General features: G+C 32.3%; 2 protein-coding genes across 18 annotated transcripts in view; one reads left to right on the forward strand and one right to left on the reverse strand.

The window, feature by feature from the left end:
• The window catches only part of fam49bb (family with sequence similarity 49 member Bb), a 17,039-nt gene extending 16,574 nt beyond the window's left edge, over window positions 1–465 (forward strand). The window contains exon 12 of the mRNA XM_077624250.1: window positions 1–465. This exon is cut by the window's left edge and continues 193 nt beyond it. The gene's annotated coding sequence lies outside the window, so the exon portion shown is untranslated.
• Window positions 1–16,016, reverse strand: part of LOC144091696 (uncharacterized) — a 16,960-nt gene extending 944 nt beyond the window's left edge. Inside the window, exons 1-12 of one of the 17 annotated variants that reach the window (XR_013305815.1) lie at window positions 15,896–16,016; window positions 15,722–15,830; window positions 15,495–15,603; window positions 15,355–15,374; window positions 15,209–15,290; window positions 15,002–15,127; window positions 14,228–14,880; window positions 14,050–14,140; window positions 3,764–3,841; window positions 3,651–3,697; window positions 722–910; window positions 561–659 (exon numbers count right to left, since the gene is read on the reverse strand). Coding sequence is in view for 10 of the 17 variants with exons in the window: in XM_077624251.1 (XP_077480377.1) it covers window positions 15,072–15,127; window positions 15,209–15,267; window positions 15,355–15,412; window positions 15,495–15,630; window positions 15,722–15,787 (375 nt within the window). In the remaining 7 variants the exon portion in view is untranslated. Of the gene's footprint in view, window positions 1–560; window positions 660–721; window positions 911–3,650; window positions 3,698–3,763; window positions 3,842–14,049; window positions 14,141–14,227; window positions 14,881–15,001; window positions 15,128–15,208; window positions 15,291–15,353; window positions 15,413–15,494; window positions 15,631–15,720; window positions 15,831–15,894 lie in introns of those variants that run through there. The other 16 variants (XR_013305820.1, XR_013305817.1, XR_013305816.1 and 13 more) reach the window with 16 other exon arrangements.
• Between the last annotated feature and the right edge of the window lie 11 nt (window positions 16,017–16,027).

Genomic DNA, 16,027 nt, shown 5'->3' on the forward strand with positions numbered 1-16,027 from the left:
AATGCTACTGCCGTCACGATCGTCTTTTTCCGTGCCAAAAAAGATGTCGCCGAGCTACAATGTTAGCCATGCTAAAATGGCAGCTGATGGAAGCATTGTAGTTGTTATTTTTTTCTTAAGTCTTTGACTTGAACATTTTAAAGAGAACTATACAGAGAAATATATCATATTTTTGTTTGATTTATTTAATATGCGCATGAGAAATTATTTTTCGCCCGTCTATTTAAGAGAAAAACGCTGTTTTGTTTAAGTTTGTCTGCGCTGTTTCCATGTAAAGTTTGCTGTTCAAATGGTACTTTTAGCAATGAGATTGAAAAGTACTGTTTTTTTAAAGCATTTTTATATAGTTGATAATTTGTGTATTTTATTTTTTTGCTGATGTTAAAACTGTGATTTATGCTAAAAAAAACAAGACTGTAAGTCAATGGAGGAATTAAAGGGGGAAAGAAAGCTTGTTTTGGACAATTTGGTGAGTGTCAGTCATTTTTTTGTCTTGCTGGAAACTCTCAAAATCAGTTAAGGTTTTAAAAATGGGGGATGTAGAGGTGCTGCTTACTTACCTTGTTTATTTGGGTAGATGTCCAGTCACCAAGAAATTTAGTTTTCTGTATAAGTAGATCTTCATTCCTTCCATCCATGTTCTCCAAAATAGTAGGCCGCTTCGGGGAAGAGTAGGGAGGTGGGTAGTTTCCTTAGCTCAGGGGGTTAGGCGTCCACTCACCATGCAAAGGGTTGTGTAATCGAGGACGTTGTCCAAACATCTTCTCACCTAAAAAAATAGTGGGACAAATCGTTAAACCAATCACACTAAAATAGGAAGGTGGGTAGTTTCCTTAGCTCAAGAGGTTAGGCGTCCACTCACCATGGAAAAGGTAGTCGGATCGAGGTCCATGTCCGTCCATCTTCTCACCTAAAAAAACAGTGGGATATTTTAAAAAACTTAAAAATCCTTAGCTCAAGAGGTTAGGTGTCCATGTGGGCAGGTGTGGTTTGAATCCCGGTCAGGAAACATTTTCCCTTAATTAGTTCTATATATGTGTAGTCAAGACTTTCCAATAATGACAAAGTTAAGTGTGGCCAATTCGTGGTCTAGAGGTTCGTTCACCTGACTGTCGTGTGGGCAGCGTGGGTTCGAATCCCAGTCGGGAAACATTTTCCCTTAGTTATTTCTATATATTTGTAGTCAAGACCTTCCAATAATGACAAAGTTAAGTGTGGCCACTTCATGGTGTAGAGGTTAACACACCTGACTACCGTGTGGGCAGGCAGGGTTCAAATCCCGGTGGCCGCTGACTTACTGGTGGATGAACCATTTTGCCATTAAAAAAGACTAAGTCATCTTTCCTTAAATAAAAGCACCCAACGACCATGTATAGGCGGGCCGCCTCGTGGTGTAGTGGGTTAGTCACCTGCCTGCGACGTGGGTGTCGAGGGTTCACGTCCCAGTGTCGCCAGTCAACGACTGTATGGTGTCGGCAGTCGGCCGAAGGCCGACTGTCGAACACCACCAGGAACCCCCCCCTCCCAACGGTCTTCCGGTCAGCCGAAGGCTGACCGGAACATAATTGTTTTGCTGAAAAAAATGACTAAGTCTTTATTTTAATGAAAAAAGGATCATCCATTTACGGAACTACATTGTGTAATGATCAGTCAAACGACAGCGGGATTCGAACCCAGGCTGCCCGCACGGCAGTCAGGTGAACGAACCTCTAGGCCACAGATTGGCCACACTTTACTTTGTCATTATTGGAAGTTCTTGACTACAAATATATAGAAATAACTAAGGGAAAATGTTTCCTGACCGGGATTCGAACCCAGGCTGCCTGCATGGCAGTCAGGTGAACAAACCTCTACACCACGAAGTGGCCACACCTTACCTTGTCATTTTTGGAAAGCCTTGAGTACACACGGTTGCTTCTATTTAAGGGAAAATGACACCACACCAGGATTCGAACCGCACTTTCCCACATGGCAGTCAGGCAAACGAACCACTACACCACAAGTGTCCTCACTTTACCTGCAAGCAAGGATGGGCAATATATAGAAAATAAATGAACAATTTTCTATTTAAAAAAGGACTAAGACTTTTCCTGAAATAAAAACAACCATTTATGTAGTAAGGCTTTGAAATGAAATGACACAAAGGCCATTTCAGGGGCACGACAGCTGCCTCCCGCCCAACGGCGACTACGGCGTGGTCCTGGTTTCTTAAAAAATGACTAAGTATATATAGTAAGACTTTTGTTCTTAAAAAAAAAGACTAAGTATAGTGAGGCTTTTTTTTTTCTTTAAAAAACGACATAGTATATATAGTAAGGCTTTTTTCCCCATTTAAAATGACTAAGTATAGTAAGGCTTTTTTTCCCTTAAAAAATTACATAGTATAGTAAGGTTTTTTTCTTAAAAAACGACATAGTATAGTAAGGCTTTTTTTCTTTAAAAAACGACATAGTATACATAGTAAGGCTTTTTTCCCCATTTAAAATGACTAAGTATAGTAAGGCTTTTTTTCTTAAAAAATTACATAGTATAGTAAGGCTTTTTATCTTAAAAACGACATAGTATAGTAAGGCTTTTTTCTTTAAAAAAACGACATAGTATATATAGTAAGGCTTTTTTCCCCATTTAAAATGACTAAGTATAGTAAGGCTTTTTTTCTTAAAAAATTACATAGTATAGTAAGGCTTTTTATCTTAAAAACGACATAGTATAGTAAGGCTTTTTTCTTTAAAAAAACGACATAGTATATATAGTAAGGCTTTTTTCCCCATTTAAAATGACTAAGTATAGTAAGGCTTTTTTTCCCTTAAAAAATTACATAGTATAGTAAGGCTTTTTTCTTAAAAAACGACATAGTATAGTAAGGCTTTTTTTCTTAAAAAACGACATAGTATACATAGTCATTTTAAATGGGGAAAAAAGCCTTACTAAGTATAGTAAGGCTTTTTTTCCCTTAAAAAATTACATAGTATAGTAAGGCTTTTTATCTTAAAAACGACAGTATAGTAAGGCTTTTTTTCTTTAAAAAAACGACATAGTATATAGTAAGGTTTTTTTTTTCTTAAAAACGACAGAAAAGTAAGGCTTTTTTTCTTAAAAAACAACATAGTATAGAAAGGCTTTTTTTCTTAAAAAACGACCATGTATTGTAAGGCTTTTTTTCCTTTAAAAACGACTAAGTATAGTAAGGTTATTTTACTCAAATAATACAAGCTGTATTTGTTTTATGAGCATTTAGAAAATGAGATGAATAAATATTTTTAGGGTTATTCATTTACGTGTACTTTAAGGTGAAGACAAGCGCAAATGTTACTCTGAACTCCCTCAAGGACATCAGCATCGTCTACTTGGCGGAAAAAAAGACGGGAATTTGTTTTCTCTCTTTTGGCCATATTGAGAATATGTTCCCTTTGATTGGACAATTTGAAACTGTCAATAAAATTTGGCAAAATCTATGAAGTCAATTCTGAGCAAAATAAAGCAATCCGGGACTTTTATATTAAAATAAACATTTGTAAATGTCAACGGTTTTATGATTAAAATGTCTAGTTATGAATTAATCATTCAAATAATACAAAAATACTCTATTTTCCTTATTATATCATCTCATTTTCTGAACCGCTTTATCCTCACTAGGGTCGTCAGCTCACCATGCTAAGCGTCATGTGATCAAGTCCCATGTCTGTCCATCTTCTCACTTAAATAAAGGTGAGACAAATTATTAAGCAAGTCCACAAAAGAGTAGGGAGATGAGTAGGGTTACCTTAGCTCAAGCGGTTGGGCATCTGCTCACCTTGCGAAGGGTCGTGTGATCAAGGCCCATGTCGATCCATCTTCTCACCTAAAAAAAACAGTGGGACATGTTAGTAAGCCATTTCAGCATCTTTACACTTGGTCATTTTTAAGGAAAAAAAGCCTTACTATACATGGTCGTTTTTTTTAGGAAAAAAAGCTTTATGATACTGTTTTTTTAAGAAAAAAATCCTTACTATACTATGTCGTATTTTATTAAAAACAGCCTTACGTCGTATTTTATTTAAAAAAGCCTTACCATACTACGTCGTTTTTTTAAGGGAAAAAAAAGCCTTACTATACTATGTTGTTTTTTTAAGGGAAAAAAAAGCCTTACTATACTATGTTGTTTTTAAGAAAAAAAAAGCCTTACTATACTATGTCATTCTTTTTTTTAAAAAAGCCTTACTATACTGTCGTTCTTTTTTTTTTTTTAAAAAAGCCTTACTATACTATGTCGTTTTTTAAGAAAAAAAGCCTTACTATACAATGTCCTATTTTATAAAAAAAAGCCTTACTATACTATGTCGTTTTTAAGGAAAAAAAGCCTTACTATACTGTGTCGTTTTTTTTTTAAAGCCTTACTATACTGTTGTTCTTTTTTTTTTTAAAAGCCTTACTATACTATGTCGTTTTTAAGAAAAAAAAAGCCTTACTATACTGTGTCGTTTTTTTTTTAAAGCCTTACTATACTGTCGTTCTTTTTTTTTTTAAAAGCCTTACTATACTATGTCGTTTTTTAAGAAAAAAAGCCTTACTATACTATGTCGTTTTTTTAAAGCCTTACTATACTGTCGTTTTTTAAGAAAAAAGCCTTACTATACTATGAGGTTTTTTAAGTAAAAAAAGCCTTACTATACTATGTTGTTTTTTAAGAAAAAATGCCTTACTATACTATGTTGTTTTTTAAGAAAAAATGCCTTACTATACTATGTCGTTTTTTTGAGAAAAAAGCCTTACTATACTATGTCGTTTTTTTGAGAAAAAAAGCCTTACTATACTATGTCGTTTTTTTAAGAAAAAAGCCTTACTATGCTATGTTGTTTTTTAAGAAAAAAAGCCTTACTATACTATGTCGTTTTTTGAGAAAAAAGCCTTACTATACTATGTCGTTTTTTTGAGAAAAAAGCCTTACTATACTATGTCGTTTTTTTAGGGAAAAAAAGCCTTACTATACTATGTCGTTTTTAGGGGGAAAAAGCCTTACTATACAATGTCCTATTTTATTAAAAAAAGCCTTACTATACTATGTCGTTTTTTAAGAAAAAAAGCCTTACTATACTATGTCGTTTTTAAGGAAAAAAAGCCTTACTATACTGTGTCGTTTTTTTTTTAAAGCCTTACTATACTGTCGTTCTTTTAAAAAAAAAGCCTTACTATACTATGTCGTTTTTTATGAAAAAAAGCCTTACTATACTATGTCGTTTTTTACGAAAAAAGCCTTACTATACTATGTAATTTTTTGGGAGAAAAAAGCCTTACTATACAATGTCGTTTTTTTAAAGCCTTACTATACTATGTCGTTTTTTTAAAGCCTTACTATACTATGTCGTTTTTTAAGAAAAAAAAGCCTTACTATACTATGAGGTTTTTTAAGTAAAAAAAGCCTTACTATACTATGTTGTTTTTTAAGAAAAAATGCCTTACTATACTATGTCGTTTTTTTGAGAAAAAAAGCCTTACTATACTATGTCGTTTTTTTGAGAAAAAAAGCCTTACTATACTATGTCGTTTTTTTTAAAAGCCTTACTATACTATGTCGGTTTTTTAAAAGCCTTACTATACTATGTCGTTTTTTTAAGAAAAAAGCCTTACTATACTATGTTGTTTTTTAAGAAAAAAAGCCTTACTATACTATGTCGTTTTTTTTAAAAGCCTTACTATACTATGTCGGTTTTTTAAAAGCCTTACTATACTATGTCGTTTTTTTAAGAAAAAAGCCTTACTATACTATGTTGTTTTTTAAGAAAAAAAGCCTTACTATACTATGTCGTTTTTTTTGAGAAAAAAGCCTTACTATACTATGTCGTTTTTTTGAGAAAAAACCCTTACTATACTGTCGTTCTTTTAAAAAAAGCCTTACTATACTATGTCGTTTTTTTAAAAGCCTTACTATACTATGTCGTTTTTTTAAAGCCTTACTATACTATGTCGTTTTTTAAGAAAAAAAAGCCTTACTATACTATGAGGTTTTTTAAGTAAAAAAAGCCTTACTATACTATGTTGTTTTTTAAGAAAAAATGCCTTACTATACTATGTCGTTTTTTTTAGAAAAAAAGCCTTACTATACTATGTCGTTTTTTTGAGAAAAAAAGCCTTACTATACTATGTCGTTTTTTTTAAAAGCCTTACTATACTATGTCGGTTTTTTAAAAGCCTTACTATACTATGTCGTTTTTTTAAGAAAAAAGCCTTACTATACTATGTTGTTTTTTAAGAAAAAAAGCCTTACTATACTATGTCGTTTTTTTTAAAAGCCTTACTATACTATGTCGGTTTTTTAAAAGCCTTACTATACTATGTCGTTTTTTTAAGAAAAAAGCCTTACTATACTATGTTGTTTTTTAAGAAAAAAAGCCTTACTATACTATGTCGTTTTTTTTGAGAAAAAAGCCTTACTATACTATGTCGTTTTTTTGAGAAAAAACCCTTACTATACTGTCGTTCTTTTAAAAAAAGCCTTACTATACTATGTCGTTTTTTTAAAAGCCTTACTATACTATGTCGTTTTTTTAAAGCCTTACTATACTATGTCGTTTTTTAAGAAAAAAAAGCCTTACTATACTGTGTCGTTTTTTTTTTAAAGCCTTACTATACTGTCGTTCTTTTTTTTAAAAAAAGCCTTACTATACTATGTCGTTTTTAGGGGGAAAAAGCCTTACTATACTATGTTAATTTTTTAAAGCCTTACTATACTATGTCGTTTTTTACGAAAAAAGCCTTACTATACTATGTAATTTTTTGAGAGAAAAAAGCCTTACTATACAATGTCCTATTTTATTAAAAAAAAGCCTTACTATACTATGTCGTTTTTTAAGAAAAAAAGCCTTACTATACTATGTCGTTTTTTTAAAGCCTTACTATACTATGTCGTTTTTTTAAAGCCTTACTATACTATGTCGTTTTTTAAGAAAAAAAAGCCTTACTATACTATGTTGTTTTTTAAGAAAAAATGCCTTACTATACTATGTCGTTTTTTTGAGAGAAAAAAGCCTTACTATACTATGTCGTTTTTTTGAGAAAAAAAGCCTTACTATACTATGAGGTTTTCTAAGTAAAAAAAGCCTTACTATACTATGAGGTTTTTTTAAGTAAAAAAAGCATTACTATACTATGTTGTTTTTTTAAGAAAAAATGCCTTACTATACTATGTCGTTTTTTTGAGAGAAAAAAGCCTTACTATACTATGTCATTTTTTTGAGAAAAAAAGCCTTACTATACTATGTCGTTTTTTTGAGGAAAAAAAGCCTTACTATACTATGTCGTTTTTTTTAAAAGCCTTACTATACTATGTCGGTTTTTTAAAAGCCTTACTATACTATGTCGTTTTTTAAGTAAAAAGCCTTACTATACTATGTTGTTTTTTAAGAAAAAAAGCCTTACTATACTATGTCGTTTTTTTGAGAAAAAAGCCTTACTATACTATGTCGTTTTTTTGAGAAAAAACCCTTACTATACTGTCGTTCTTTTAAAAAAAGCCTTACTATACCATGTCGTTTTTTTAAAAGCCTTACTATACTATGTCGTTTTTTTAAAGCCTTACTATACTATGTCGTTTTTTAAGAAAAAAAAGCCTTACTATACTATGAGGTTTTTTAAGTAAAAAAAGCCTTACTATACTATGTTGTTTTTTAAGAAAAAATGCCTTACTATACTATGTCGTTTTGAGAGAAAAAAGCCTTACTATACTATGTCGTTTTTTTGAGAAAAAAAAGCCTTACTATACTATGTCGTTTTTTTAAAAGCCTTACTATACTATGTCGGTTTTTTAAAAGCCTTACTATACTATGTCGTTTTTTAAGAAAAAAGCCTTACTATACTATGAGGTTTTTTAAGTAAAAAAAGCCTTACTATACTATGTTGTTTTTTAAGAAAAAATGCCTTACTATACTATGTCGTTTTTTTGAGAAAAAACCCTTACTATACTGTCGTTCTTTTAAAAAAAGCCTTACTATACTATGTCGTTTTTTTAAAAGCCTTACTATACTATGTCGTTTTTTTAAAGCCTTACTATACTATGTCGTTTTTTAAGAAAAAAAAGCCTTACTATACTATGAGGTCTTTTAAGTAAAAAAAGCCTTACTATACTATGTTGTTTTTTAAGAAAAAATGCCTTACTATACTATGTCGTTTTTTTTAAAAGCCTTACTATACTATGTCGGTTTTTTAAAAGCCTTACTATACTATGTCGTTTTTTTAAAGCCTAACTATACTATGTCGTTTTTTAAGAAAAAAGCCTTACTATACTATGTTGTTTTTTTAAGAAAAAAAGCCTTACTATACTATGTCGTTTTTTTGAGAAAAAAGCCTTACTATACTGTCGTTCTTTTAAAAAAAGCCTTACTATACCATGTCGTTTTTTTAAAAGCCTTACTATACTATGTCGTTTTTTTTAAAGCCTTACTATACTATGTCTTTTTTTTAAAGCCTTACTATACTATGTCGTTTTTTTTAAAGCCTACTATACTATGTCGTTTTTTTTAAAGCCTTACTATACTATGTCGTTTTTTAAGAAAAAAAAAGCCTTACTATACTATGAGGTTTTTTAAGTAAAAAAAGCCTTACTATACTATGTTGTTTTTTAAGAAAAAATGCCTTACTATACGATGTCGTTTTGAGAGAAAAAAGCCTTACTATACTATGTCGTTTTTTTGAGAAAAAAAGCCTTACTATACTATGTCGTTTTTTTTTAAAAGCCTTACTATACTATGTCGGTTTTTTAAAAGCCTTACTATACTATGTCGTTTTTTTTAAAGCCTTACTATACTATGTCGTTTTTTAAGAAAAAAAAAGCCTTACTATACTATGAGGTTTTTTAAGTAAAAAAAGCATTACTATACTATGTTGTTTTTTAAAGAAAAAATGCCTTACTATACTATGTCGTTTTTTTGAGAGAAAAAAGCCTTACTATACTATGTCGTTTTTTTGAGAAAAAAAGCCTTACTATACTATGTCGTTTTTTTGAGGAAAAAAAGCCTTACTATACTATGTCGTTTTTTTTAAAAGCCTTACTATACTATGTCGGTTTTTTAAAAGCCTTACTATACTATGTCGTTTTTTAAGAAAAAAGCCTTACTATACTATGTTGTTTTTTAAGAAAAAAAAGCCTTACTATACTATGTCGTTTTTTTGAGAAAAAAGCCTTACTATACTATGTCGTTTTTTTGAGAAAAAACCCTTACTGTACTGTCGTTCTTTTAAAAAAAGCCTTACTATACCATGTCGTTTTTTTAAAAGCCTTACTATACTATGTCGTTTTTTTAAAGCCTTACTATACTATGTCGTTTTTTAAGAAAAAAAAGCCTTACTATACTATGAGGTTTTTTAAGTAAAAAAAGCCTTACTATACTATGTTGTTTTTTAAGAAAAAATGCCTTACTATACTATGTCGTTTTGAGAGAAAAAAGCCTTACTATACTATGTCGTTTTTTTGAGAAAAAAAGCCTTACTATACTATGTCGTTTTTTTAAAAGCCTTACTATACTATGTCGGTTTTTTAAAAGCCTTACTATACTATGTCGTTTTTTAAGAAAAAAGCCTTACTATATTATGAGGTTTTTTAAGTAAAAAAAGCCTTACTATACTATGTTGTTTTTTAAGAAAAAATGCCTTACTATACTATGTCGTTTTTTTGAGAAAAAAACCTTACTATACTGTCGTTCTTTTAAAAAAAGCCTTACTATACTATGTCGTTTTTTTAAAAGCCTTACTATACTATGTCGTTTTTTTAAAGCCTTACTATACTATGTTGTTTTTTAAGAAAAAATGCCTTACTATACTATGTCGTTTTGAGAGAAAAAAGCCTTACTATACTATGTCGTTTTTTTGAGAAAAAAAGCCTTACTATACTATGTCGTTATTTTTAAAAGCCTTACTATACTATGTCGGTTTTTTAAAAGCCTTACTATACTATGTCGTTTTTTTAAAGCCTTACTATACTATGTCGTTTTTTAAGAAAAAAGCCTTACTATACTATGTTGTTTTTTAAGAAAAAAAGCCTTACTATACTATGTCGTTTTTTTGAGAAAAAAGCCTTACTATACTATGTCGTTTTTTTGAGAAAAAACCCTTACTATACTGTCGTTCTTTTAAAAAAAGCCTTACTATACCATGTCGTTTTTTTAAAAGCCTTACTATACTATGTCGTTTTTTTTAAAGCCTTACTATACTATGTCTTTTTTTTAAAGCCTTACTATACTATGTCGTTTTTTTGAGGAAAAAAAGCCTTACTATACTATGTCGTTTTTTTTAAAAGCCTTACTATACTATGTCGGTTTTTTAAAAGCCTTACTATACTATGTCGTTTTTTAAGAAAAAAGCCTTACTATACTGTCGTTCTTTTAAAAAAAGCCTTACTATACTATGTCGTTTTTTTAAAGCCTTACTATACTATGTTGTTTTTTAAGAAAAAATGCCTTACTATACTATGTCGTTTTGAGAGAAAAAAGCCTTACTATACTATGTCGTTTTTTTGAGAAAAAAAGCCTTACTATACTATGTCGTTTTTTTTAAAAGCCTTACTATACTATGTCGGTTTTTTAAAAGCCTTACTATACTATGTCGTTTTTTTAAAGCCTTACTATACTATGTCGTTTTTTAAGAAAAAAGCCTTACGATACTATGTTGTTTTTTAAGAAAAAAAGCCTTACTATACTATGTCGTTTTTTAAGAAAAAAGCCTTACTATACTATGTCGTTTTTTTGAGAAAAAAAGCCTTACTATACTATGTCGTTTTTTTTAAAAGCCTTACTATACTATGTCGGTTTTTTAAAAGCCTTACTATACTATGTCGTTTTTTTAAAGCCTTACTATACTATGTCGTTTTTTAAGAAAAAAGCCTTACGATACTATGTTGTTTTTTAAGAAAAAAAGCCTTACTATACTATGTCGTTTTTTTGAGAAAAAACCCTTACTATACTGTCGTTCTTTTAAAAAAAGCCTTACTATACCATGTCGTTTTTTTAAAAGCCTTACTATACTATGTCGTTTTTTTTAAAGCCTTACTATACTATGTCTTTTTTTTAAAGCCTTACTATACTATGTCGTTTTTTTGAGGAAAAAAAGCCTTACTATACTATGTCGTTTTTTTTAAAAGCCTTACTATACTATGTCGGTTTTTTAAAAGCCTTACTATACTATGTCGTTTTTTAAGAAAAAAGCCTTACTATACTATGTTGTTTTTTAAGAAAAAAAAGCCTTACTATACTATGTCGTTTTTTTGAGAAAAAAGCCTTACTATACTATGTCGTTTTTTTGAGAAAAAACCCTTACTATACTGTCGTTCTTTTAAAAAAAGCCTTACTATACCATGTCGTTTTTTTAAAAGCCTTACTATACTATGTCGTTTTTTTAAAGCCTTACTATACTATGTCGTTTTTTAAGAAAAAAAAAGCCTTACTATACTATGAGGTTTTTTAAGTAAAAAAAGCCTTACTATACTATGTTGTTTTTTAAGAAAAAATGCCTTACTATACTATGTCGTTTTGAGAGAAAAAAGCCTTACTATACTATGTCGTTTTGAGAGAAAAAAGCCTTACTATACTATGTCGTTTTTTTTTTTTAAAAAAGCCTTACTATACTATGTCGTTTTTTTTAAAAGCCTTACTATACTATGTCGGTTTTTTAAAAGCCTTACTATACTATGTCGTTTTTTTAAAGCCTTACTATACTATGTCGTTTTTTAAGAAAAAAAAAGCCTTACTATACTATGAGGTTTTTTAAGTAAAAAAAGCCTTACTATACTATGTTGTTTTTTAAGAAAAAATGCCTTACTATACTATGTCGTTTTTTTGAGAGAAAAAAGCCTTACTATACTATGTCGTTTTTTTGAGAAAAAAAGCCTTACTATACTATGTCGTTTTTTTTAAAAGCCTTACTATACTATGTCGGTTTTTTAAAAGCCTTACTATACTATGTCGTTTTTTAAGAAAAAAGCCTTACTATACTATGTCGTTTTTTCGAGAAAAAAAGCCTTACTATACTATGTCGTTTTTTTTAAAAGCCTTACTATACTATGTCGGTTTTTTAAAAGCCTTACTATACTATGTCGTTTTTTTGAGAAAAAACCCTTACTATACTATGTCGTTTTTTTAAAAGCCTTACTATACTATGTCGTTTTTTAAGAAAAAAAAGCCTTACTATACTATGAGGTCTTTTAAGTAAAAAAAGCCTTACTATACTATGTTGTTTTTTAAGAAAAAATGCCTTACTATACTATGTCGTTTTGAGAGAAAAAAGCCTTACTATACTATGTCGTTTTTTTGAGAAAAAAAGCCTTACTATACTATGAGGTTTTTTAAGAAAAAATGCCTTACTATACTATGTCGTTTTTTTAAAGCCTTACTATACTATGTCGTTTTTTTTAAAGCCTTACTATACTATGTCGTTTTTTTAAAGCCTTACTATACTATGTCGTTTTTTAAGAAAAAAAAGCCTTACTATACTATGAGGTCTTTTAAGTAAAAAAAGCCTTACTATACTATGTTGTTTTTTAAGAAAAAATGCCTTACTATACTATGTCGTTTTGAGAGAAAAAAGCCTTACTATACTATGTCGTTTTTTTGAGAAAAAAAGCCTTACTATACTATGTCGTTTTTTTGAGAAAAAAAGCCTTACTATACTATGTCGTTTTTTTTAAAAGCCTTACTATACTATGTCGTTTTTTTAAAAGCCTTACTATACTATGTCGTTTTTTAAGAAAAAAGCCTTACTATACTATGTCGTTTTTTTTGAGAAAAAAAGCCTTACTATACTATGTCGTTTTTTTTTAAAGCCTTACTATACTATGTCGGTTTTTTAAAAGCCTTACTATACTATGTCGTTTTTTTGAGAAAAAACCCTTACTATACTATGTCGTTTTTTTAAAAGCCTTACTATACTATGTCGTTTTTTAAGAAAAAAAAGCCTTACTATACTATGAGGTCTTTTAAGTAAAAAAAGCCTTACTATACTATGTTGTTTTTTAAGAAAAAATGCCTTACTATACTATGTCGTTTTGAGAGAAAAAAGCCTTACTATACTATGTCGTTTTTTTGAGAAAAAAAGCCTTACTATACTATGTCGTTTTTTTGAGAAAAAAAGCCTTACTATACTATGTCGTTTTTTTTAAAAGCCTTACTATACTATGTCGTTTTTTTAAAAGCCTTACTATACTATGTCGTTTTTTTAAAGCCTTACTATACTATGTCGTTTTTTAAGAAAAAAAAGCCTTACTATACTATGAGGTTTTTTAAGTAAAAAAAGCCTTACTATACTATGTTGTTTTTTAAGAAAAAATGCCTTACTATACTATGTCGTTTTTTTGAGAGAAAAAAGCCTTACTATACTATGTCGTTTTTTTGAGAAAAAAAGCCTTACTATACTATGTCGTTTTTTTTAAAAGCCTTACTATACTATGTCGGTTTTTTAAAAGCCTTACTATACTATGTCGTTTTTTAAGAAAAAAGCCTTACTATACTATGTTGTTTTTTAAGAAAAAAAGCCTTACTATACTATGTCGTTTTTTTGAGAAAAAAGCCTTACTATACTATGTCGTTTTTTTGAGAAAAAACCCTTACTATACTGTCGTTCTTTTAAAAAAAGCCTTACTATACTATGTCGTTTTTCTTTAAAGCCTTACTATACTATGTCGTTTTTTTTAAAGCCTTACTATACTATGTCTTTTTTTTAAAGCCTTACTATACTATGTCGTTTTTTTTAAAGCCTTACTATACTATGTCGTTTTTTTTAAAGCCTTACTATACTATGTCGTTTTTTTACGAAAAAAGCCTTACTATACTGTGTCGTTTTTTTGAGAAAAAAGCCTTACTATACTATGTCGTCTTTTAAAGAAAAAAAGCCTTACTATACTATGTCGTTTTTTTTTAAAGCCTTACTATACTATGTCGTTTTTTAGGGAAAAAAGCCTTACTATAGTATGTCGTTTTTTTGAGAAAAAAAGCCTTACTATACTATGTCGTGTTTTAAGAAAAAAGCCTTACTATACAATGTTGTTTTTTAAAGAAAAAAAAGCCTTACCATACTATCGTGGCTACTCACCGTAAGAGATGACGCAGTTCTTCACCTTCCTCAATTCGGCGGCCACGTCCCTCAACAGAATGGTGAAGACCGACTTCCCGCTCTCGTCCAGCTGAAAGCAAAGACCCGTTTAAGCGGGCGGACGGCCAAATGCCATCGCAATGGGGGGGGGGGGGGGGGGGGGGGCGGCGGTTCTAGCCTTCATGGAACGGCCGATGGCACAGCCGATGGTGAGGACGTTCCTCGATGTGATCACGATGGGCACCGCGTCCTGCGCACAGAACTCCATGACAGCCGCCAGCACCTCTTCTGCGTCTTGTTGAGCTGTCTTATGAATTTCAATTCTTTTCTATAGTATTTTTTCCAACAACCCTCTTTTTTGGTGAGCGATGCGATAAATTCCCTCAAAATCAAGAGGAAGTGGCGCAAAAATATCCCCAAAGCAACAGAAAATGGGGGGTCATTAAAGTTTGTTCTAAACCAAAATGTTTGAAGAATTGAGTCAATTCAGTCTCCCTGCCACAAGATGGCTGTTCAGACATAGGCTTGATCATCATCATGGAATCATCAAAAGCCTTGATTGTCATCATACACAGCAGCGTAGGACGAAATTGATGGTGCTCCTCCACAAAGTGCGCCTTCCCGGCAAAAGACCAAAAATACGTCATCTAAAAATATAAGAATCACATCCTGTTAGGGTAAATACTAAAAAATGGCCTCATCTAAGATATTATGACGATCCACAAAGATCCTGGTGGTCTCGAGATGTCCTCGATGACATTGCAGGTTCGTTGGCAATCTGCTGTGATGGATATATGGCACCTCCTCCCGACAGTGACCAAATCCTGGCGACTGTAGAAAAAGTTTGCCGGGCAGATGTTAGCAAACAACGACAAGACTGAGGAAACAAAACACCAAACTGGAGAGCAAGAGCCAGCTGCATCCACCCGCGCCGCCATCTTGGATCACTTACCTCCTTCCAACCAAAACGTTTGAAGAATTGAGCCAATTCAGAGTGTCTGTCGTAAGATGGCCGCCAGTCACTAACACCAACGACAGGGCCTCAAGACTCCTAGTTTACACGTACCCGTGAAGCACGCTGAAAGAGAGCAAACACGGGTGGAATGGGCTCGGCTTGCGATTGGACGACGGCACGGGCCGGCGGGCGTGGCCGACTCACCGCAGTTGTCTCTGTCCCTGTCGTCCATCAGTCCGTGCCGTCCGTCCACGCCCAAAAGTCCGCAGGGGGGGAAAAGTTATAGCTTTTGGAAATTTCCAATAATTTAAGGAATTTTTTTTGCAAAGTGTGCTGAATTTTGCACTCACCTTGATCCCTCTGTCTGTCCCTGCCGTCCGTCCCTGCCGTCCGTCCATGCCCAAAAGTCCGCAGAGGAGAAAAAAAGTTCAAGTCTTTGAACATTTTCCAATATTTTTTTTTGGCAAAGTGTGTTGAATTTTGCACTCACCTTGATCCCTCCGTCTGTCCCTGCCGTCCGTCCCTGCCGTCCGTCCCTGCCGTTTGTCCCTGCCGTCCGTCCCTGCCGTCCGTCCCTGCCGTCCGTCCTTGCCGTCCATCTTTGCCGTCCGTTCATGCCCAAAAGTCCACGGGGGAAAAAAAAGGTTCAAGTCTTTGAAATTTTTCCAATAAATTAATTACATTTTTTTAGCAAGGTGTGCTGAATTTTGCACTCACCTTGATCCCTCCGTCTGTCCCTGCCGTCCGTCCCTGCCGTCCGTCCTTGCCGTCCATCTTTGCCATCCGTTCATGCCCAAAAGTCCACGGGGGAAAGAAAGGTTCAAGTCTTTGAAAATTTTCCAATAAATTAATTAAATTTTTTTAGCAAGGTGTGCTGAATTTTGCACTCACCTTGATCCCTCTGTCCGTCCGTGCCGTCCGTCCGTCCGTGCCGTCCGTCCGTGCCGTCCGTCCGTGCCGTCCGGTCCGTGCCGTCCGTCCGTGCCGTCCGTCCCGTCCGTGCCGTCCGTGCGTCCCGTCCGT

Source organism: Stigmatopora argus, chromosome 17 (genome assembly GCF_051989625.1).
Source record: "Stigmatopora argus isolate UIUO_Sarg chromosome 17, RoL_Sarg_1.0, whole genome shotgun sequence".
NCBI classification, from domain to species: Eukaryota; Metazoa; Chordata; class Actinopteri; order Syngnathiformes; family Syngnathidae; genus Stigmatopora; species Stigmatopora argus.